The 24,669-nt window shown below is 40.5% G+C and overlaps 3 protein-coding genes across 3 annotated transcripts in view; 1 reads left to right on the top strand and 2 right to left on the bottom strand.

The window, feature by feature from the left end:
- LOC109961536 (membrane-associated phosphatidylinositol transfer protein 2) overlaps positions 1 to 14,924 on the top strand; it is a 45,519-nt gene extending 30,595 nt beyond the window's left edge. The window contains exons 12-26 of the mRNA XM_020602416.1: positions 495 to 614; positions 844 to 1,046; positions 1,173 to 1,348; positions 1,682 to 1,852; positions 7,397 to 7,501; positions 9,114 to 9,362; positions 11,045 to 11,193; positions 11,289 to 11,405; positions 11,551 to 11,667; positions 11,782 to 11,930; positions 12,048 to 12,197; positions 12,298 to 12,478; positions 12,682 to 12,810; positions 13,033 to 13,296; positions 13,331 to 14,924. Of these exons, the coding sequence (XP_020458072.1) occupies positions 495 to 614; positions 844 to 1,046; positions 1,173 to 1,348; positions 1,682 to 1,852; positions 7,397 to 7,501; positions 9,114 to 9,362; positions 11,045 to 11,193; positions 11,289 to 11,405; positions 11,551 to 11,667; positions 11,782 to 11,930; positions 12,048 to 12,197; positions 12,298 to 12,478; positions 12,682 to 12,810; positions 13,033 to 13,296; positions 13,331 to 13,411 (2,361 nt within the window). The 3' untranslated portion in view covers positions 13,412 to 14,924. The remainder of the gene's footprint in view (positions 1 to 494; positions 615 to 843; positions 1,047 to 1,172; positions 1,349 to 1,681; positions 1,853 to 7,396; positions 7,502 to 9,113; positions 9,363 to 11,044; positions 11,194 to 11,288; positions 11,406 to 11,550; positions 11,668 to 11,781; positions 11,931 to 12,047; positions 12,198 to 12,297; positions 12,479 to 12,681; positions 12,811 to 13,032; positions 13,297 to 13,330) is intronic.
- Positions 14,925 to 15,086: 162 nt separating this feature from the next.
- arl6ip4 (ADP-ribosylation factor-like 6 interacting protein 4) lies at positions 15,087 to 19,398 on the bottom strand. Its single transcript, XM_020602560.1, has 5 exons — positions 19,122 to 19,398; positions 18,741 to 19,046; positions 18,004 to 18,121; positions 17,768 to 17,837; positions 15,087 to 17,681 (listed from the first exon to the last, which is right to left on the bottom strand). The coding sequence occupies exons 1-5, from the start codon at positions 19,273 to 19,275 to the stop codon at positions 17,625 to 17,627; spliced, it is 705 nt and encodes a 234-aa protein (XP_020458216.1). The 5' UTR covers positions 19,276 to 19,398; the 3' UTR covers positions 15,087 to 17,624.
- An 853-nt stretch (positions 19,399 to 20,251) lies between these two features.
- mthfd2 (methylenetetrahydrofolate dehydrogenase (NADP+ dependent) 2, methenyltetrahydrofolate cyclohydrolase) lies at positions 20,252 to 24,470 on the bottom strand. The gene is made up of 8 exons (XM_020602372.1): positions 24,048 to 24,470; positions 22,887 to 23,071; positions 22,650 to 22,772; positions 22,379 to 22,531; positions 22,181 to 22,288; positions 21,432 to 21,524; positions 21,219 to 21,344; positions 20,252 to 21,131 (listed from the first exon to the last, which is right to left on the bottom strand). Exons 1-8 carry the CDS (start codon positions 24,125 to 24,127, stop codon positions 20,983 to 20,985), a joined length of 1,017 nt encoding a protein of 338 aa, XP_020458028.1. The 5' UTR covers positions 24,128 to 24,470; the 3' UTR covers positions 20,252 to 20,982.
- Between the last annotated feature and the right edge of the window lie 199 nt (positions 24,471 to 24,669).

The following is a 24,669-nucleotide window of genomic DNA, read 5'->3' on the forward strand; positions in this document are numbered from 1 at the left end:
AGATATATGCAAGAACAGGCTCAATGATTAACCCGATGGAACATTGTGGGTGTGGTGTATGAATGTTAACACTTTGTAATAATTCTTTAAATATATTACTTGTGTGGCGTAGAAGATAAGTATTTAAGAATGTAATTATGTAAGAATGTTAACACTCTGTAATATTTTTTTAGTATATTACTTGTGTGGTGTAGAAGAGAATTATTTATGTAGAGATACTGCTTGCAAACCAATGATGGTAAGATGATGTCAGGGGGTAGGACTGGATAAGTCTGACTTCTTCCTATTCCATTCAAGCATGTACTAGGTATAAGCAAATTGATAAGGGATTAGCATTTGTTGGATATGTGTGAAATTATGTGTGTTGACATATCAACTGTCTTTACATGCTTGAAAGAATAAATCAAATCAAATCAAGGTGTATCAATATTTTAGGTAAACCTGAACATAAGGATGTATGTCAGTATATTATTTCTGATCCTTGGCCTCTCTAGGTCTGCCTCATTGGGGACTGTGTTGGAGGAATCATGGGGTTTGATGCTCTGTGCAGTAGCAATCAGACTGTAAATGAAAGCCAGAACAGCAGTCGCAGGGGCAGTGTCGTCAGCACACAGGTAATTGTCTAAACATCAGTATAGTGCAATAGCAGAACAACATAGCACTGGGCCCGGTTGCAGCTGCACTGCTTGCACCCCTGATGCTCTGCCAGTGGTGTAGTGATTACAAATGGCATAATATTTTAAGGCATAATAAAAGAATTTAAAGAACTAGCTGTAATATGATTTTAAGTTCCTGCCCTGTTAATTAATGTATTTTAAACCAATTTCTGAATCACCCCCACAGGACCAAGACCTCCTCTCTCCCGGCATTATTATCAATAGTGCCTCTCCTACCCTGGAGGGCAGCCGCCACCTCAGTCGCAGCAACATCGACATCCCTCGTGCCAGTGCAGGTGATGACGCCAAGAGACAAATGCCACGCAAGAGAAGTGACTCCTCCACCTATGAACTGGACACAATAAAACACCACCAGGCTTTCCTGTCCAGGTGTGTGGTATGATCAAAATTGCTTTCTGCGGGATAAAAAAAAGCACCTGATTCTTGTTTCTGTAGTTTCAGAATATGATTTATTTTTAGTGTGCATGAGGAAACGACTCTGCGCTGTCTTTCCAGCTTACACTCAAGTGTCCTGCGGAACGATGCAGCCTCACGCAGGTCGAGCAGCAGCACTATGCTGGATGGAAGCTCCCTAGGGAAGTTTGACTTTGAGGTGTCCGACTTTTTCCTGTTTGGCTCTCCTCTGGGCTTGGTGCTTGCCCTTAGAAAGACTGTCATCCCCATGCTAGATGGTAAGCTAAATTGTACAGAGGAATGCAACATGTACTGTTGTGTAACCAGCGATGGCAAATGTTGCATGTTGTAAATAATAACAGCTCAACTGCAAAATTGCAAAAGGTTTGCCTCAAGTGCCCCTATTAGTATAGTGACCTTAAATACCTAATGGATTCAGATTTGTTTTATTTATAAAAATATAAATTGTGTATCTGGCTGATAAATGGTAGTAGACCTTAAGTGTGTAGAGAAAGATATTGTTATACCACTTTTCCATGTGATTGAAAAGGTCCTTCCTTGGGTACTTCCCTTCTCCTTTCTCATGTCTTTGGTTCACTTTCCCCCCCTAGTGGCCCAGCTGCGGCCTGCCTGTCAGCAGGTCTACAACCTGTTCCACCCAGCTGATCCCTCAGCTTCTCGCCTGGAGCCTCTACTGGAGAGGAAATTTCACCTTCTGCCTCCATTCAATGTGCCCCGTTACCAACGCTTTCCCCTGGGAGATGGAAACTCTGCCCTACTGGGTGAGTCTTCTGCACTACTGATGTACAAATTTTTTTGATTTGATTTGATTTTATTCTTTCAAGCATGTAAAGATGGTCGATATGTCAACACACATAATTTCACACATATCCACAAATGCTAATCCCTTATCAATTTGCTTATACCTAGTACATTCTTGAACAGAGTAGGAAGAAGTCAGACTTATCCAGTCCTACCCCATAACATCATCTTACCATCATTGGTTTGCAAGCAGTATCTCTACATAGATAATTTTGTTCTACACCACACAAGTAATATACTAAAAAATGATTACAGAGTGTTAGCATTCATACACCACACCCACAATGTTCCATCTAATTAATCATTAAACCTGTTCTTGCATATATTTTGATTGACACATACCTTTATATTTATGTTTAAACTCATCAATTCTATTACTATTTTTTATGTCCACACTTAAATTATTCCATAGTTTTACCCCACTTATGGAAATACAGAATCTTTTTTTGGTTGTACGTATAGCATGAATTTTTAAATTTAACTGACCCCTTAAATTGTATCCCCCTTCCCTTTCATTAAATAGTTTTTGAATTCCACCAGGTAATAAATTGTTCCTGGCTTTATACAAAAACACAGCAGTCTTATATCCCACTAAATCAAAAAATTTTAACAATTTAGACTGTATGAAAGCTCCATTGGTGTGATCCCTATAACATAGATGGATGGCTGAGAATGGTTGGTCTGGATTCTCACCACAGGGTGTCCGTTATCTAATCTGCACATACAGTATCAAATTAGAACACCAATATATTTATTCCATTCCTCTTTGAATGATTAAATCTCAGAAACCAGCTGAGGCCTCAAGAATGATTAATGTACCCAGGCTGAAATGAGAGTGCCTCTGATAGTGAGATAATGAGAAAAGGAAAGAAGACAAGGAAGCACAAAGAGATTATTTATTCAAATGCAAAAGAACAGGCCGAAACACAGGTATCCTAAATTAGTGTTAACCATCTTGAATTCATAGCATGGATCACTGCAGTTGTTCAACTTTTACTGGTCATCTTATTCAGCTTGGGGACTGCTGATGGAAATGTCCTTCATTTAAACAACTCTCATTACGAGTGAAATAATGAAATTGGTAGTAAGACTTGAAATTACATTTACTACAAAAGTAAGCACAGAGAAGGCATGGCAGTAAAGGTTTACAGCTAAGTTCATTTGCTGTGCTGTACTGTAAGTCCTGCAGCCTAGAGAGCATAAGTGCACTTTTCAATCTCTTCATAGTTACAGCTGCACAGTGAACATTAGCTGGAGGCAGCTGAACATATAGTATATAACAAAACTCAGTACACCCCTGTACCATATCACTACAACCTTAAATGATTCAAAACTGTACCATCTTATTTTGTCTTATTTGATATGTAATAAAAAAAAAACTGGCTAAACAGACTAAATACATATGGGCCTCAACATGTCAATGTGATCATTGTGATTATTGCAACAAAAGGCAATTTACCTGTGACTGCTGCAACACAAACAATTGTGCCTGTGATTTCCAAACCATTTTCCATTCTTTATTAAAAATAGGGTGTCGTGTCCAATAACATCACTGATGACAGTGCTCAGAGTGAACCAAAACAGCAAAGTTGTGGACTATAGAATGAAAACAGTGAAGGATGCTAAAAGCCCAGCTGTAAGGAGAACTTCAGAGTCCAATGACAAACTAATTCTCATTCAAAAATATGAGCATCACCTTTCTCATTTTGCTGCCCTCATTACTGTAGCTTTAAATCTGCAATAATGGCCTTTTTCACTGCCTGGGGACTCAATATTGACATATCTTCACCTTTTAAGTTGAATTTGTGAACCTGTCAGCAAGCAGTTGCTTATTTACACACCCAGCAGTTACAGAGCATTATTGCCATTTGGAGTCACGTGTCTGGTCATCAGGTCCAATATATACAGTACTTTCTTTTAGCTCTGTTTTTGGTCTCCACCAACTCCAAAATATCTGATTCTTAATCTACGAACTGCTTGAGTATGTTCACCAGTTAGCTGCTAGCACCAAGCCTCGTCCACAAACAGTGTGTACACACAATTCTGTGCTGAAACCGTGTATACAAACAATTTATGCACAATTTTATTCAATATTCTGTATCAATATTTTCTTACCTTAATTTGTTCATACTCTGTGAACAAATTTAATACTGCCTCACCCCATGTGTATGAACAAATGATGAAGGCCTGGCTGGCTAAAAAATGCAAACACATTTTAACTGAAACTATATTAATTAAAAAGGTTTTAATAGCTAATATAATTGATTAATATAATTTAAGGCTATAATGATTAATTTACTAATGCATTGACCAAATGTAGCATATTAAATAAACATGAAATTAATGCCCTGTCATTCTGATTAATCACAGTTTTAATTGAAATAAATTAAATTTAAAAAACTGTTCTAGTTTATAAGTATATAGAGAAATGGGGGCATGGCAGCAGGCTACTTGAAAACCACTGGAATGCGCCTGTCATTTTAGAATGATTCTGATTTACACTAACATACACACAATAGAAAGAACAAAATTGGCTGGTGTCATGAATATGATGGTAATGTCTCCTGCACTTATTTTGTGCACAAGGTAAGAACATTTCTATGCGCATGTTAGTGAATAAGGTCCACTGCCTGTCTGCCGTTTGGTGTTTACAGTCTTATGCAAAAGTTTAGGCACCCCTTGATACATAACAGATTTTGGTGATTTTTTATTTGAACAGATGTTAACACAGTTTCTCTTGGAAATGGAAAAAATGCACAATATTTTCTGCAAACAGTGATGCATAGTTACTTCTTATGCCATAAATTGAACAAAAATAAAAAATAAAAACATTATTATGGCATGGTGCAAAAGTTTGGGCACCCTACACAATCAGTACTTAGTAACACCTCCTCTGGCAGATATCACAGCTTGCAAACGCTTTTCATAGCCAGCTAAAAGTCTTTCAATTCTTGTACTTGGGATCTTCTCCCATTCTTCCTTGCAAAAGGCTTCTAGTTCTGTAATATTCTTTGGTCGTCTTGCATGCACAGCTCTTTTAAGATCTACCCACAAATTTTCAATGATGTTTAAATCAGGGGACTGTGATGGCCATTCCAAAACCTTCAGCCTGCGTCTCTTGAGGTATTCCATAGTGGATTTCGAGGTATGTTTAGGATCATTGTCCTGTTGTAGAAGCCATCCTCTTTTCAGCTTCAGCTTTTTTACAGATGGTGTGATGTTTGCTTCCAGAATTTGCTGGTATTTAGTGGAATCCATTCTTCCCTCCACCCGTGCAATGTTTCCTGTGCCACTGGCTGCAACACAACCCCAGAGCATGATAGATCCACCCCCATGCTTAATAGTTGGCAAGGTGTTCTTTTCATGAAATGCTGCTCCTTTTTTTCTCCAAACATGCCTTTGCTGATTGTGTCCAAAGAGTTCTATTTTAACTTCATCAGTCCACAGCACTTGTTTCCAAAACGCATCGGGCTTCTGTAGATGTCCTGTTGCATACTTCAGACGTTGGATTTTATGATGGGGACGCAGATAAGGTTTTCTTCTGCTGACTCTTCCATGAAGGCCTTGTCTGTGCAAGCATCGCTGCACAGTGGAACGGTGCACCACCACTCCTGAGTCTGCTAAATCTTCCTGCAGGTTTTTTGCAGTCAAATGGGGGTTTTGATTTGTCTTTCTGACCAGCATACGAGCAGTTCTGTCCGAGAGTTTTCTTGGTCTTCCAGATCTCATCTTGACCTCCACAGTTCCCCTGATCTGCCATCTCTTAATTACATTTCTTACTGTGGAAACTGCAAGCTGACAACGCTTTGCTATCTTCTTGTAGCCTTCTCCTGCATTGTGGGCGTCAATAACTTTCATTTTCAGGGTCTTACACAGCTGCTTAGAGGAACCCATGGTTGCTGGGTGTCCACAAGTGTGTGCACAAGGTTTGAAGAGTCAAAGTATTTGTACAGCTTTGAAATTGGCATTTACCAATGACAGCTGTTGCTGTGCATCAGATCTAACGAGCTGATTAAGGTCTGATACCTTGTGAGAGACTTTGAGACTCTGGAACTCTTAGGGTGCCCAAACTTTTGCACCATGCCATAATAATGTTTTTATTTTTTATTTTTGTTCAATTTATGGCATAAGAAGTAACTATGCATCACTGTTTGCAGAAAATATTGTGCATTTTTTCCATTTCCAAGAGAAACTGTGTTAACATCTGTTCAAATAAAAAATCACCAAAATCTGTTATTTATCAAGGGGTGCCTAAACTTTTGCATAAGACTGTACATACCAAGGCGTACCCATCAAGGTCAAAATCCATTCCCCTTACATTATTAATCCAAGTTTCAGAAATAGCAATTATATTAAAAGAATGTGTAAGACTACTAAGATCTACTAAGATACTCTGAAAGTTTGCGTATAGACTTCTGCTATTAAAGTGAATTAGTGATAATTTGTTTTCAGTCTTGACATTGCTGTTAAACTGCTCATCCGTGTAATACTTGCAATTATTTTCAGAGTTCATGAAAAAGTTTTTTTCAGGGTCAAATGACTCATTATTGTCCGCTGAGTTCCGTTTTAAAGTACCGTTTAGAATATTGTATATACTTCTGACTTGGATTTACAGGCACAGACACAAATGCAAATTTACCTGCAATAAAATGGCTGTTTAGTTTCTCCTTTTAACATAAGATCAGCTGGCACTTGAAACACTGGTTGTAACCACCGCCCTGTTTCTCATGGATGCATGCCATAGACAAGACACACCCTAGTAGCACACTCTGAGTTGCTTTACACGTAAACATTGTTGTTTTACAGATAAACATTGTTAGAGTAAAGACTGTCTCAAAGAAAAATGAAACATTTTTCTGCTGTTTGTGATTCAGCATCTTTTGTGAAGCAGTTTATTCATCTAAATGTGGTCATGGTCCTGCTGGTGGTTTCTGTTTGGACTGGGCATTATAGTGGAGGAACCCTTAGAGTTTCACCCTACCCTTAGACATTAGTGAAGTAACTAATGAGCAGGTTGAAATTGCTTCCACCAATGAACCAGAACCCAGGGCTTATTAAAGAGAGACATGAGCACAAAGATATTTCCTAATTACTTCAGGCCGGGATTTTTATGTGTCAGTCCTAAATCAAATGAGCTGTCATTGAATATCCTCAGGTTTGTCTTGTGCAACTAATTAAAAGGTTTTTAGTATCAATGAAGTTTTTCAATATAATTTTTAAGTTAAGAGAGTGGTTATCACCTGGCATTTAGAACATGTGACTGTGTTGTGACTGAGGACCAGTTTTGGTTCAGAAGAAGTGGGTTCAACTCTGGGTTGACTCTGCTTTCCTGTCTCATGTTCGGCTGTTCTAGCTTCATATGTTTTTGTGTCTTCCTTGTCTTTTTTTTTCCTTCTTCCTCTCTTGGCCTCCTGTCCCCATATTTGCATACCTGGCTCTCTACCTCCAAACCCCTCCCCCTCCCTTGACCTCTGCCCCTTCTGCCCCTCCACCTCCCTCTGTAGTGGAGACAGTCCAGAGCAACGCTCAGCTGCTACTTGACAGTGGGCCTCCTCTGTCCCTTCGTTGTCAGGAGACCATCAGTGAGACCTGCATCCCTGTGCCTGTGCTAAACTGACTATGGAGTGTGTGTAGCCTCTCCCATTCACCTGCATCTGTCATCACCCCCATGTTTCTGTCTCCGTCTGTCTGTCCTGTCCTGTCCTGTCCAAGATGCTCAGATCTACCATGTGTCCTCCCATCACTGTTGTTTCCAGAGTCAAGATACACTGATTGACCAATGCAAATAATAAATATATACCTTTTCTTGTAGCATGTTGTTTAAGCAAGTTAACTTACTGGTTGAATTCTTGACCTATTAAGTATTGATGGTTTGAAATAGAAATTATAACAAATTGTTATACTTGCAGTGGAAATACTTGGGAAAATCTGATAAGCATCTCCTACGGTGTTTCATTTTGTTGTTGACATCACATGTTCATATTTATGTTTGATATTTAAAGGACATAAGCATTTGTGTTTGTCTTGTGGGTTTTAATCTGGGTTTTAGTGTGTCTGGATCATTTCAGTAATATCAGATTTTCGATGTTGACTGAGGGTATTTCTACTGTCGCCTGTGAGGTTTTGATGTGAAGATTCTGCTCCTTGGTGATGTTGTGTTTGCAGAGAGTACTTGGAGCCCAATTAAAACAGGGGCCCTGTACAATTTATGCACATTGCACAGCAGTAGTAACTTCATTAATTATTAAATCTTCTGTATTTAGACGTATTAACCTGAATGATTTTTTTTCCCTGCATAGCAAACCTGTAGCAGTTTCACACAGATTCTATCTTTATACAGTGAAATCATGCTGTGCCCAGGATGAATCCAGTCCCAATATTGTCTTTTTTTTCTGGCATGGCAAGTTTCCCGTTAGTTACTGTAGATATTGTAGTTTCCCCAGACAGGAATTCACTGTTTTATGAATCGGTTCTAAATTAATTTTTAAAGCATTTTTTGGCCACTTTGTTGGCTGATAGACCTAAGGAGAGGGGTGTCAGTGTTCCACGGAGGTGAACTCTAATTCTTTTAAAGAGTTGCTTCATCTAAAACCAAAATAATAATAATAACATTTAAAAACATGCAAATGTACACAGTCCTCCCTTGTGGTATATGGTCGTTTAGATATAGTTAGATTCAATTTGAGATATTAGTCTGAAATTTTACCAAAACACAATACAGTCCCTACTGTTTTCACTGGAGCTGCTAATCCCTATGAGAACTGTCATCAGTGTGGACTGTGGAAACCGCTTACCAATACGCAGTCCCCCTAGCCTCACTGGACAGTAGCTCTCCCTACTCAGGAATTCCAGTTAAATGCCTGCTTGGAGCTCTGTCTGTACACTCTGAATATACAGTACTCTATGTTTGCCCTTGTGGTAATGGTCAGAGGTCATCTGATTACTATATTGTAGCACTGCTTCATTATGCCAACAAAGACAATGAACAAGATGTTACTTTGCTATTAGACAAAAATTAACCTTCATTAGAGATACTAACAGAAATGTGACTGTAACAGATGTGGGTGTTTGTGAGTTCACATTCACTAAGTGTTTTATGTATTCATACACCTGTGTTTCCACTTGGTCGCTTACAGAAATCTGACTTTGGTCACCATCTGGCCGCCTGGTGGTTTCACATGTCCTCTGAAACCACGATGCCTGCCGTCACATTTCTCTCCTAAACTCCATCTCCCTCCCCCATCACTGTGAGTTCCCCTTACCTGTGTCTCTGTCTAATGGGATCTCCTTGTTTCGGCTCAATAGCGGATATTGTTCAGTCTCATGGTGGTGTCTTCATGGACAGTTCTTACCCTTCATCCCCCATAACCGGCCCCCTCTCCCGGGGCCAGCGGAGGGCCAGTGAGGTCAGCATTGCCAGCCAGGTCTCAGGAATGGCAGACAGTTACACTGCCACCAACATAGCCAACAGTAAGTGTTCTCAGCACCAACCAGTCTCGCTTTCTCACTTCCTTCCACTCACACAGACACTGGTTCTAGTTATTTTCACCCCTTGTTTCTTTCAGTCCTACTTTTCTCTCTTTTTCTGACTCTTCTCTCTCTCTTGACCTCATTACTCTGACTCTACACACATCCTGCACTCCAGCTGGAGCAGTCCTCTCAGCCAGATAGACATGGAAACCCCTTTCCTTTTCCTATTTCTGCTTAGCCAGACTTAATACCTGCATTGTAGGGAGACTCGTGCAGGTTGTTTTGTCCATTTCCTCTTTAAAATCAATGTCCCAGGCAGAGTCTTGAAGAAGAGCAAGTTTAGTGCCACTTTCCACTGTCTGTCTTATTCTTATCCACTGTCTAAATGTAAATGCAATGAATGAGTGCTGCATTTATCTAATGTTGCAATGCATGCGGATGTCTGCCTCCCTCAGCCATTCCTGCATTGTCCACTCCCTATTGCAATGTTTGCCGAGATAACCTGTACTCTGTTTCCTATTTGTTTGATTGTCCTCCAACCCCCCACTCTGTCACTTCTGTTACCAGAACATTTATCTGTACTTCGCGCTAGTGTTCTGAGCACTGCTGTTCCAGTTCCTACAGTACAACTCTGCACATGCACCTTTACTAACTGTGACCTATTTCTACCCCTGCAACATCAGAAGGTTCTTAATAGTATTGCCGTACTTTAACTGTTATGATTATTTTTCAGCTTTGACATTCACAGTTCTGTGTAAGGCAGCTTACTGACACTGGATGCAGGGAAAGATCACTCTTCAAACCGTTTAAACTGTCATAAACTCTCACATAACAACATGCATGCATTTTTATACAGTTTTTTTTCTCTTTGTTTTCTCCCTATAGCCAAATCATGCCAAATTAACCAACCCAAAACATTCAGCCATTTGTCCCTACTCGCCTTATCACCACAAAACAAATTCCTCCAGAAAAGTCCTCCTTTGTTCCGTAAGAAAGCAGGGGCCAACCAGGCTACAGGGCTGGACGGTGAGGCAGACACTAGTGAAGGTCTAAGTCCCACTGGCCAGTATGAGAACTGCCCGTCAGCGGGGCTGGACTGTGCTATATCTGATCTGGTCTCACTGGACTCCCAGACTGAAATGGAGCAAGGTATTTTTCTCTAAGAGAGGGCACACCTGAAATCATCATGAGGCTGCAGGTCTTTTCTGTGTGCTGTTCTATACTGTATATAACAATGCAAAGACTCTAGGTTTTGCTGCTCTTCCAGACAGCCTGTTTTTCTCCTCTGTATTTGATTTGTATTCTTTGTCAGTTAAATTTACAAAGATTCAAGGCAGTCACTTTCACTGATGTGTAGCGGTGTATAAGCTCTGATGTTGCCCATAATCATTTTTCATGCCCATACTAACACGAATAACCACCAGTTGCTTTTATAAGTACATATCAGTTCTGACTAGCTTTTTCTTCTTTCTGTACTTGAATTCAAGTATTTGATTTCATTGTTAAAATGATTATGAACTCCTTCCTTTCTTTTCTGTAGCACTGCTGGGTTCTGTGATCCTGTCATCTTGTTGCTTTAACTTCAGTGGCGTTGCACCTTTGCGTGGCTTCACATACCTCACATTGACTCTTAGAGTTTCATCTTACATCTGTTCCCCCTATTAATTCCATTCCCATCACAGTTGCAGCACGTTGGTGGGGCACAAAGCGGCTGGACTTTGCCCTGTACTGCCCCGATGCTCTGACCGCTTTCCCCACAGTGGCTTTACCACACCTCTTCCACGCATCATACTGGGAATCCACTGATGTTGTGTCTTTTCTCCTGAGACAGGTGAGTAGATGTAATACCTGCCATTCTTTATGGCTTGTTAAATATGTATCCTCTCCAGAGATTCTGAGGATGAGTGATTGAAATGTCCCCTGTAGGTCATGAGGCATGAAAACTCCAGCATCCTGGAACTCAACGGGAAGGAAGTATCTGAATTCACCCCATCCAAACCTCGAGAGAAGTGGCTCCGCAAGAGGACTCATGTGAAGATCAGGGTAAGCATCGTCAGCTACAAAAGAAGCCAGTTTGTTGTGCTCTGCTAGGAGCTTTGGCCTTTCTAATTGAACTTCAAAGACCCTAAAGATGCTTAAACAAAAAAGCAACAGTAACTACATTATTTCTCTTTCACTGTTTGCACAGAATGTGACTGCCAACCACCGGGTGAATGATGCTGTGTTTACTGAAGACAGCCAGCAGGTTGTGACCGGTCGCTTCATGTACGGCCCCCTAGACATGGTCACTTTAGCTGGGGAGAAGGTGAGCTCTATTTTGTCATAACATACAGCAACACGCAAACTGATGCCTGCGTAATTTGTGTTTGTGCTTATTTTTTTAATTGAAAGGTTATGTTTGTTTTGCAATCCTGCACAGGTTGACCTGCACATCATGACCCAGCCCCCATCAGGAGAATGGGTGTACTTCAACACAGAGGTGACAAACAGCAGTGGCCGTGTGTCTTTTGTCATCCCAGAGGATAAGCGTCTGGGCATCGGAGTCTACCCAGTGAAAATGGTTGTCAGGTGAGATCACTTTGTTACTGTGTTTCAGTGTCCTCAAGGTCAATTTCAAGAAAAAAAATAAAAAATCTTTGTCTGCCTCCACTTTCTCACACTCTGTTGTTATGTTTTACTCACTAGGGGTGACCACACGTTTGCAGACAGCTACCTGACAGTTATTCCACGAGGCACAGAGTTTGTGGTATTCAGCATTGACGGGTCTTTTGCTGCCAGTGTCTCAATCATGGGCAGTGATCCCAAAGTGCGGGCAGGAGCTGTGGACGTTGTCAGGTACCCAGCTCTTCTCTTGTTTTCCTTCTTTCAGATTGAAGTACATAAGTGTGCGGTGTTATTATTTATGTCTATATTTTTCTGTTGGTGCTTATTGCAGGCACTGGCAGGATTTAGGCTATTTGATCATCTATGTGACAGGACGTCCAGACATGCAGAAGCAGCGGGTGGTGGCTTGGTTGTCTCAGCACAACTTCCCTCATGGCATTGTCTCCTTCTGTGATGGCTTGGTCCATGACCCACTCAGACACAAGGCCAACTTCCTCAAGTCCCTGACAGAGGTGTGAGAACTGACAGGGATATATGTGTGTGCAGTTTCATAAGAAGTGTAGTTTCTGTATGTGTAGTCCAGGTCTCTGTGGAATGAAAAAGAAATGGACTCTCAGAGGTGAAAACAATAATGCTGACATGTGAAAAATATTTACTCAGCTGATAAGAACAATCCAGTGCCAAACAGTTCTCTTCCTTGTTTAACTGGTTCCAGGCTCACATGAAGATTTTTGCGGGCTATGGATCGACCAAAGACATCTCAGTCTATACCGCCATTGGCCTCCCTCCCTCCCAAATATACATCGTCGGAAGACCCTCCAAGAAGATGCAGCACCAGTGCCAGGTTCCATTCCATCATTTTATGCACAGCTTGAAAAAAGATTTCGCTTTTTAAGTGAACACATTTTAAAAATACTCATCTAAAGACAAGACAACATGTGACACTTGTTTGTTCTCTGATATTGCTTCTCTACCTCATTGATTTAAATTAATAAAACAGCTTGATTTAAATTAATCCTGTTTGTCTCTAGCTGACAGTATGTCTCTGCTCTGATGCTGCCAACAGTTCATCACAGAGGGATACGCAGCTCATCTGTCCCAGTTGGAATACAATCACCGTTCTCGGCCAGCCAAATCCAGCAGCGCACGCATGGTGCTACGTAAAGGCAGCTTTGGCTTGGGCGCAAACAGCGAATTCCTGAGGAAGAGGAACCACCTGCTGCGCACCATCTCCTCCCAGCCAGCCCCCAGCTCACCAACAGGCAACATCCACAACAGACCAGAGCGCACACAGAGCCAATCAGACAGCGAGCGGCTGGAGCGGGAGCGAGCGCCCCCCCAGCCACGGCCAGGGAGCCGCCCAGCGCAGCATGAGCATCACAGCGAGCTGCTGGGGCCGCAGCAGCAGCACCAAGCTGGAACCAGGAATGCTAAGCCCGAAATGAGATTAAAAAGACTAAACGAGAGTGACTTACAGATCCGGTGCTGAGGAAGAGACGTGTGGCATAAAGATAAACACGAAGCGTGACAAAAAGGTGGTTTGCACTAGTTGGGTAAATACCACAAGGAAAATAATAGGTGCTATAAACCACTCTTTGTAAAACTAATGCCACTTTCACTTACCACAAATATTTATGGACAGAGACTTTGGCTATATTTATTATAAAACATACAAAACTCAGCAGACATTTTAAGAAGCATCTTCCTAAGGCGGGAACGTACACACAAACATACACCGCCAACAATGTAGGAATCCAGACTGTTTGTACTGTTTAATAAATATTTATCAGTCTTTAATACAAGGTCAGCTTTCCTCTTCCAACAGGCTTTTAGATTGAAGATGGTTGCACAGGAACCACCCCCAGCAGTGGTTATAGGCAGCTTGTCCACATTCTGGTACCTACTGTGGCCACTGCCAGCACAACAATTACCACAGAGATTAACTTTGTGAATAACCATTTTAAAGCCACAGTATCTCCTTTTTATGCGATAATCTGACTTGTTCTAGTCTGAGAGCAGAGCTGGGAATCAAGTCAAACTGGACTGAATGTGTTGCTTTTCTGGGTGTGACTACACACAAACGTTCAGCCAAAATTCACCTTAAGAAAATCATCGTCATTTATCAACAATACAGAACACTGTTTGGGTGACACAGTTTGATCCAGAGCTGCTACTGGTTGCACATACTTAAAGAATAAGAGAATGACTTAATAATGCTTCACCAAACCATGCAGTCCAGTTGTGCTTGTTACTAGTTGTCCATCAGACCAAAGAACCATCCAAATATCACATTAAACAAACTGCGAAATTGCCCTTTAAACTATGGTTGCAGCTGCAACTCTTCCTGAGTTTTCTAGCATTTCACCACATCTCGCCATACTGCGCTGCTGTACCTTCCTCATGAGTAATGCGTGAATCCGCTATAGGGAAAACTACTGCCGCCTGGGTACTGTGCCAAAGTAAACTGTCTAGAACGAGACGCTGTATGTGAACAGAGGAGACGTGACAGTTTCTGGTGTAAAATGAATAGACTGTGTAAGTAGTTGAATGACTTATAAAGGCATGTACATAGCTGTTACAGTGCAGATCTGGTATCTGGTCCACTTAAGACCAGTTTTAAGTGTCTTCTTTACTCTGGGGGTAAACACCACCTCATTCAGGATACACTTTGACTGATGATGATAATTATTGTTATTTAACATTATAGATATTTTAAAATATATTGATTTTGTGAACAAAATGTGTTTTTAAGATTGACAGTTTTTTTTTTCTCTTTCTTCAGAGTTGAGTTGCAGTAGCCAAAATTGAAAAGGTCGTTGCCTGGCACAGTATTGTATGTTTAGCATTTTATCATGCAGATTACCAGAACTGTATCAACAGAACAGCTATCTTGTGTCACATATTGTAAGTATGTTATTGTCTATTTTGGAAGTTTGGGATATGGCTTCTCTTTGTTTTGTGCCATAAATGAGGCGCCGAATGTGCTCATAGATAATCCTCTTTAGGTTAAGGTCCCTCCCTTGATTCTGCTGCACCTTTAGAGGAAGAATGAGCTGCAAATTGTAAATTCTGTACATTATGTTGTCAGATTTAGGAACACAGAGCTCAGATTTACTTTATGCTGTTGGCCATTTATTTCTGGGTAAAAAAAAAAAAAAGTTTGATTTATTCATTCAAATGATGTCCCTCTAATAGGCATGTACATAATTGACTGCAATGGACCAATATGGACTCAGATGTAAGGGGAAGCGTGCAATATGACTCAACCACACCACAAGATCAGACTGTGTTGGGGAAATTCCACCATGCATTGACAATCAGTTGAACAGGCACATGCTCTACAGGTTTCAGATTGCAGAGCATATCTCGACATGGCTCTGACCTACACAAAGGCACAGGGACAGAGATTTCTCCCAGTAAAGTGACCATGACAGGAGGCTTACTCCTGTGTACACACATGCTCAGTCTTTGTTTTTGTGGTGATGTCTCCATTCTAAGACATGGGCGCCTAGATTAACTGTAAAAATGACAAAAAATCATCACTCAGTTGCTAGTCTATTAGGTACACCTAGCTGATATTAATGGGGTCTAATACACAGCCCTGCAATAAAACTTTATGAAGCTGATAATGTTCAGTTTTTGTTGGAACACTTTACAGAAGTACCAATTCAAATTAATGGTCATTTTGGAGGCTGTGAATTGTGGTGCTGTTGAATTGCATTGTGTTACACTGAGAGGTGTTTCTAATATTTTGTCCACTGCACATGAATGAGGGTAGACAAAGTTTTAGACAATTGAGTGTAAATCCTTGTGCAAAGATAATTACAGTATAACCTCAGTCAAAAGGAAGGTGTGTTTTGTACTGTGCAAATGGCCCTCTGCATTTCGACTTTTTCAAGATTCGGCTTAAAGCCATACAGACACCTCTTTGGAAAGCTGATGATTAAAGAATATCTGTTCATACATTCATAGTCAGTAGAAAAAAAAGGATAGAAAATGAGAATGTTTTCCAGGAGTACCCATTTAAACTTTGCAACTACTAAACCATATTCCCTTCCGCAGAGATCTGAGTTGCCAGGGTGTTACAATCCAGAGAATTTAACGACAAAGTGGTGTGGTGATCTAGGAAGTTTAGGCAGACAGTCGATTTGATTCTGCTACTGCCACAAACATTACCAGAGGCCTTACATTTCCCTGTTCTGCCTTACATTGACCATTGTGTTGCAAGGCCTACAATGAACACTGCCCGCACCCGACCCGACTTTGTGGAAAACAACAGAGTCTACTGAATAGATTGTTTGTGTACGCTTTAATTTGTGGAAATGGGAAAAGGCCATATTTTCTTAAAAGGCTTTGGTTTGTTTTCAATGTAAAGCAAATGTACAAAGGAGAGGTTGATTTGACATATTTCACCAACATTAGGCAATGCAAATGGCACAACTGTTTCAACAGTTAGCATTCATAGACTGTATATACACACAACTTTCCTTGGTAAATTGTGTTTTTATGTACAGTGTATAAAGAACAACAAACTAATGTTGGCCTTTTTTTCCACACTCTGCATAATACCACTGTCATGAATGGCTCAGCTTGATTACAAGGATAGTTTCATCCAATATTTAAGGGAGATTGTCAAAAAGGTTGTAAAATGTGTATAAATGTTTTGACATGTCGCTAACTAAAAATGTCAGGTTTAATTACTGGTATTGATTTCAACTTCTTTAGAAGTTAATGTTTGCAACTTGATTGAGCCGAAATTAAAATGCGAGGTGCAAAGATGAGGATACACATAAGTACACAACAAACAAAAATCTGTAGACTATCCCTCTAGACATGCAGGATACTGAACACTTAAATCAACTTTTTAATGTTTCATATTAAGTGATGCAAAGGCCTATGATTTTGTACCAGGTTTCAGATAAAGTATTTATTTAATGCTCAGACTGTTGGCACTATTACATGTCAGACATCCTCAGAAGTTCATTTAGGATTGATCCTTGCATTTACATGCTGAACTAAGCAAAAATGAATACGCACAAAACAGTGTAAACACACATTGGATGTGCAAACTATTTGGGACATCCTCACTGTGTTGATGATTTTAAAAGGGCAAATCAACAGGAGAGAATTACTTAACTGGATTTAGCTCAGTGTACATCAAGAGGACTTGTCCCTATTACTTTGTACATTCACTACTATACAGTTCAATCACAGGCAGATCTTTGATAGAAAAAGCATACTAAATGCATTTAGTTGATTATTCTAAATAAACTTTAGCCAGTTTCACCTTACAGAGGCTGCACTCCTGAAGGAGACAACTCCATCTTCTACCTGTTGATAGGGCTGGGTATTATTCCAAAATGTTTGATACCGATACAATGACATTGATACCGGTTCCTAACTGCTACTTATTTCAATACCAATTTTATAAAATAAAATTTAAATAAAACATACATTACACATTTAGGTACAAATCATTAGTTTGATTTTTCAATTCCTTGCCATTTTTTGCACAGTTTCATAACATGAAAGGTCAACCTATTTACCACAACCTAGTTCTGTTAGCGTCAATAAAAATGTAGAAAAGCATTTTTCGATACTCTGTTATTGAAGTAATTCAATTGATGCCATAAAAGTATTGAAGTTTAATACCCAGCACTATCTATTCATTCCCAATTTTCTCTGGAAGGCGTTCCCATCTCCCTTGGTGGCTTGCTGTGGAATGAATGGATGTTCACTGTTAGTTTCAAGGTAACAATATGCTTGTTTCATAAAGTTATAGTTTAAAGTTACTCTTGTACCTTGTTGATATCTTTGTGTTTTTCTCGGCTGACTATCTCCTCTATGATCTCTCCCTCTCCTCTCACCAATCTAGAGGAAAGCAGAAGTTCACAAATCACAATAGAGTGGGTGAACTGTTCCTTTAAAATCACTGGTTATGTATGACAAGCTAGAGTTTAACAAGTTTAAAGGTTAAAATAGGGAAACATCATACAATACATAAACACAATTAGTAATATAACAAGCTCTGGGTTACCTGGTGCGTCCTGTTTCAGGGTCCACCACCTTGCGAATCACACTCTGCCTGGCCTCATACTCCTCTTTGGTGAGAGGCCGTTTAGTGGACAGTCTGGCCTTTTGTTCGTCTGTCATGACTGCAGAAAAATAACTAAACTTAATGCACCTTGTGTGTCTTGTTTGCTTTTGTAGGCCAACAAAGGTTCTAGAGAAAACAGCACTGGGAACAGTGGAAAAAAATAACCAGACAATTTTCTTCCAATGGTCATAGTAGATGAATTAAAATGGTTCGCTGTCTAGATAGTTACTAGCCTATTATGGCCATTATAATTAATCATTTAGGGCCTAAATTTGAGGCCAAAAAATGTCTACGAAAGTTTTAAATAAATGTCCATCACAATTACCAAGAACATAAAGAAATGTCCTTATGTTCCTTGTCTTTTCCATAACGCCAAGATATTCACGGTACAGTGACCAGCAAAACCTCACATTTGCTGGTCTGGAACCAGAAAAGGTTTGGACAAACGAATAATCAACTATTTGTTTAACTGCTACTGTAAATGATACTTGTCAACTTGGACTCTATGAAAATTGGATTTTTATATGTCAATTGTCATTTTCATCGCAAATAATTGATTCTGATCCTTCAAAACCATTTAGCCACCCATGCCTTGTACTGAAATGTACAGCGTCGTAAAAATCTCCCTCATGCAGTGAGAACGTTAAAGCACAGTGTGAAGCAGCGGTGTGTCCCACCAGGTCCGAGCTCCACTGCCCCCTCCTCGTTCCACACCTCCAGGTGAGATAGACGCTTCTCCGCCGGACCAGCGGACGGAAGCACCTCTGCTTTCTTCTTCTGCTTCTCTTTCTTCTTTTTCTCCTTTTTCATCTGCTTTTTCAGCTTCGCCTTTTTCTTCTTCAGCTTCTTCTTCTTGGCTTTGCTTTTCTTCCTCTTGGTCTTTTCATCACTCGACGAGGATGAAGAGGACGAGGAAGAAGAGTTAGTTGACGAAGAAGAAGAGGAGGAGCTCCTTTTGCGTTTCTTTTTTTGTGTTTTCACATCTGGGGAACAAACAAAGAAGTTCAACGGTGTCGTTTAATGATAAAAGCAAAAATGTGCAACTTTCAAGTCCAAACCTCGACTCTTGCGTGGTGCTTTTTTTAACGATGTGCTTCGACTCCTGCTGCCGGGTGACGATGACGACGATGAAGAGGAGGACCGTCTCCGTTTCTTCTTCTTATCGTGTTTTTTCTCTCTACCAGCTCTGTCAGGGGATCTACTACGGTCCATCACAAAAGACACAAAACGAAATTAAATCCACACTGAAAAAACTGTCTGAGGACCACAGGAAGTAGCACCCGTTGTTTTTGTCGTTTACGGAAGAGTGCTCGCCTTTAATTTCTTACCGTCGGGGGCGGTAGGTGCTTTATTAAGGTTCCTAGTTCCTACTTTTATTCATAGCCATGTATTGTACGTGCTGAATATCTTTAACATTACCCGACAATATACTAAAAGTACCAAAAGTAAAAGCAGAATTTTGTGAGGAGTGGCCAGTATTAGAATAATATAATATTACTGGATTATAAGTATGCAATGCAACAGTTACGTCACTCTAATGTTGCTCTAATGTTGTAGCTGGTAAACGGTGCAGATGTTAATTACTTATACAGTATATTCTGCTAAATGTACTCTGCTGTTATTACAGATGAAATAACCTCTAACGAATCGTGTTTTCTTATGAAAAATCTGAATAATCAAATAAGAACAGCTGTCAACTAAATCAAGTAAATATTTCCCTCTGAAATGTATCAAAATAGTATAAATTAGCATTTCAGTAAATGTATTTAGTTGAGCTCTACCCTTTTTAAAAACATATAAAATAGAAATATCAAACTTGTCTTTTACCCCTTTTAAATCATCTTTACAGGAAACACACCATTAAAAAGCATTAGTCTACTTTCCCCCTTAGTCAAATGCTGTGTATCTTGTGTAGACTGCCATCACTTTTTATTCTGATTTGTCAGAAAATGTGTCCTTGTTGCCCTTTAAAAAAAAATCTTACTGTGAATTTAGCCTGCATGTAAATACTCGTTTGCTTTTTAGTGGAAAAAGCAGCAGGGTTCCCTTAGCATTTGGCTGATTAGAATGCAGATGCATTAGAAATCTTCAATTAGGCAATAATTCATTTCACAGCTCAAAGTGGGTATTGGCATAGGATAAAATGAAAGTACAAATTCAAATCTGAGAAATCACTGATGCAGCTCTGTGGTGATGAAGACAGGAACAGGTGGTTATTTAATACCAGTGCTAAGAGGCAATTAATTACAATGATAATTTCTGATGAGTGGGTTCTATTTGGGGTAAGTGCATTAATATGAATCTGATTCTGTGAACAGTTCATGGTCACTGTTCAGACATGTAAAGGAAGAGTTTGTGTGCACAAAAAGCATCAATATGTGAACACATTTGTAACATTTATTTTAATGTTTTTACAAAGGCAATTGTGAATCTTTAAAGCTTGTATTTGAAAATGACTTTTCCTGATGATTTTAGCCCTTATCACCCTCAGTACATAAGGCTAAATAAGTAGGGGAAAAAAATATAACATGAAACAGACAAGCCTCAGTCACTCTGCTTTAACTGCTCACCAGCCTTTGAGATAAACAGCATAACCTGTCACCATTCATGTTTAAATATTATGTGACTGTGGCAATAAATAAAACACTTGCAAGACTTTTTAAAACTCCAAAGTCTTACAGAAATACACTATAAATGTTAAATACTGACAATCCTGTCACATATAACATGCAGCTGCACAAGTGAATATAACAATCTAAAAATGGCTGCAGGGTAAAGATGGTATCAGGATGAGAGCCTTAAAGCTATCATCTTTCCAGTTCCTGTGCAAGGGGAGCTCATCACGTTGCTCCAAATAAAAAAAGAGAGGGGTGGTAGTGTTGGAGGGAGTGGAATGTGTCACTGTTGTTGGAGCATGCACTAGGATGCAGCTGCCAAGCGGATCCTCTCTGGGGGATACAGCAGAACGTTCTTAGCTGCTTTGATGGTGTTTTTCATAAGCATCGCCACAGTCATGGGTCCAACACCTCCAGGTACTGGAGTGATGAAGCCTGCTTTCTGCCTCACACCTGGAAGTGGAGAGAAAAAGTGTGGCATTACTGACACATGAGAGACAAAGTATCTCGCTACAAAACATGTTCACTGTCCAGCCTTACCTTCAAAATCCACATCTCCGACCAATCTGTTCTTTCCAGTGACGGGGTCCTGCACTCTATTTATTCCAACATCAATCACCGCTGCTCCCTCTTTGATCATGTCCGCAGTAATGAGGTTTGGAATCCCTGATAGTTCAGGAACACGGATCAGTTAGCAGAAATAACACAAACTATTCAAGAGAGATGAGCTTCAGACAGTTCAGTGACACAAACCTGCAGCAGCCACAATGATATCAGCGATTTTAGTGTGTTGGCAAAGTTGCTCCTTTGGAGTGTAACGGTGAGAAATGGTGACTGTGGCATCACCTGCAGCAGAACCACGCTTTAGTAAGTATACATGACATCTCTCCTCATACATAATCCAACACAGGAACCCACATGCAAGCATGAAAGGTGGAATGTAACCAAGTACATTTACTCCAGTACTATACTTAAGTACAACTTTGAGTTATCTTTACTTAAGTATTTACATTTTCTGCTACCTCATACTTTGACTTCACTACAATTCAGAGAAAAATGTTGTACTTTGTACCCACTACATTTATTTTAATAACTTTAGTTACTAGTTACTTTTCAGAATTACCTTAATAATACAAAATGCAGTATAATCACAAGACTTTATTGATCTCAGGCGGGAAATCGCAAGCTACCCAGCAATATGTAAAGTACTTCAAATTATAAGCATTAACATTAGCTCCACCTTTACCAGCTGCAGCATTACATGTGATGTGCACAATTATGCATTAATATTTCTAATCCAATAATGTGAACTGTGCCATTCTGCATAATGAGTACATTTACTTTTGGCACTTTCTGATGCTCATACTTTTACTTTAATACATTTTGAATGCAGGACCTTTACTTGTAACAGAGTATTTTTACACTGTGGTATTGATACATTTACTTAAATAAACAATCCTCTTCCACCACTGGCAAGCACACAAACACACATCATCACCTACCTCCTGGCCTCTCATGCCGGCCGTCTGTATGCAGTAACATGGCGATGGGCATACCCACATTCTTGGAGCGTCCTGCAACCACAACATTCTTCCCAAGGGTAGGGATACCTAGAAGGCAAGAGTTGGCACAGTTAGTTTAAATAGCTTGTTCAGCAGCATTTCAGTCCTATGAGGAAGCAACTGATCGCTCCTATTTACCTGTGCGTTTAATAATTTCCCAGACTCCCCAGGGAGTGGCAGGAAGCATGGTGGACTGATCGAGGCACATGCGACCCACATTAACTACGTGGAAGCCGTCTACGTCCTTGGTAGGGGAAACTGCATTGCAGATTGTGCGCTCGTCTATGTGGTCTGTAATAAAATAAACAATCAGGACAAGTTGCTCTTGAACATTTTGTTGAAGAACACAGACAAGTCTGTAAAAGCTGAACTTATCTAAGCACACATATGTAGGTTTTTGCCTCTGTACCTGGCAGGGGCAGCTGGACCAGAAGGCCATCCACGCGATGGTCTGTGTTGAGTTTGTAGATCAGTTCCAGTAACTCCTCCTCACTGATGTCTGAATGCTTGAGAATTGTCTCACTAGAGAGTCCTGTGGGAGGGTGAGGTGAGAAAACTTTAAACACAGGCGAGCCTTTGTTCTTTTGTGATTTTTAGTGAAGAATCACTGTTTACATGTGTGAGGACTGTGCAGGTTTTTCCTCACCAACATCAGCTGCAACACGCGTCTTATTCAGGACATAGGAGTGACTTGCTGGGTTGTCTCCCACCAGAATTACACTCAGGTGTGGTCTCCGGTGGCCAGCTAAAACCCATTTCTCCACATCGGCCCGGGCCTCTTCCCGAATCTGCCGTGCGAGTTTCTTTCCTGAGATGACCACTGCCTCCTGCCTGAGAGTTGCAAAAACACTGGGGTGAATATGGGGCTGCAATTTTTTTTAAAGCAATTACTTATTTAGTATATAAAATGTCAAAATGATGACGACAACAAAGATTTTTTTAAATCAGTATCACTAGCCATAAACACAACACATTTTTTTTCAAAGATAGCCAGCAAACAAATTTAAAATACAGTTAAATCAAAATAACAGTAATTTACCTTTCTTACAACTCATATCCTTTACAGACCTAATCTAAACCCACATATCTACTGTTCCCAGTCTATCTGATTACTGCTGAATCACCAGAAACCTGTAATCAATCCTAAACATCCACTCTGGACAGCACCGACTTTAACCCCTAAAATTAGACACATGTCCACCTGACTGAGCACTGGTACTGTTACAGTATAATATTTCACATCCTAGAGTTTGTGTATAGTACAAACAAGCAACACATGTCAAAGGAGAGCTGCTTTTTGCAAAGATTGAATCACCAAATAGAGTCTGAGGCGCCTGATGTGTGATCGCATGTCCCCCCAAGCGACACAGTCTATCACTTATTGCTTTTGCTATTTGAAATCATATCATGACATCGGGGACCTAACGGCTCCAAGGCACAAGTTGTTCTTTTCCTTGGGTACAGACCAACACCTCGATCGCCTGCTGAAACCTGGCTTCCTGGTGGCATAGGGTGCAAGCACTCCTATCGATTTCATCAGCCAGCCGGCAACTGCAATGCTACCGGCATAACGCTAGGGGCGCAGCGAAACGTGAACATTTGGTACAGTACAATCAAACAAACCCCAAATAAAACGCAAGACCTAATCAATGCGTAGTCAGTATGAAAGAAAGCCGGCAAAATAAGAAATATTTCAGGGAGACACAAACATGTGTTCTCACTTTGGAAGGCGGTGAACATTTCGCAAAAGTGGCAGGCTATTGAATTCCCCTGGTTTAAATCACCAAGAGTTGGTGTTCGCACTCACCTCGAGGCGGACGTGTGCAGTTTACAGACGTGATGCTGGGAGTGTTGGCACAGTTTCCTGAGGGTCCTGACCGCTGCCATCCTGACCGGCCGAGAAGAGAGAATACACCACCACCACCAAAAGGCTGAGAGAGCGATGGCTGTGGAGGAGGAATAGGAACAGAGACACTGGATCCCTCCCGCCCGACAACCACACACGACGTCACTGTGATCTGCTGCCACGCCTCTGCTGCGCAGACAACACAGGAAGTGAGTTTCCACTGAAAACGGTCCCCACAGCAGCAGGGCCCCAAGGCTTTCAACGAAATTGCCTAATATTGAACATCTATCTGTGTACTGTAAAAATAAAAAATAGTACTTAGGTATAAGTAAAAATTAAAACAATTCAAATGCGATTAACTGCCTTCCATCAGACTGTCTACATAGACTATCTCCCATCTTACAGACCCTGCAGTAGTCTGCTGTACAAACGGTTTAGACACTAGAGGTTTCTTATCTATCGTGCAACACCAGGGAGGAGCCTGGACGGTCCAGCCAAAGTCATTAAAAAAGATTAGCAGCAAGAGGTTTTAGGTTGTCTACTGTGGGTACTGGTAGTAGCTACTTGTGTCCGGGAGGGGGCT

The sequence above is a fragment of the Monopterus albus genome, unplaced genomic scaffold, assembly GCF_001952655.1.
Source record: "Monopterus albus unplaced genomic scaffold, M_albus_1.0 scaffold56.1, whole genome shotgun sequence".
Lineage (NCBI taxonomy): Eukaryota > Metazoa > Chordata > Actinopteri > Synbranchiformes > Synbranchidae > Monopterus > Monopterus albus.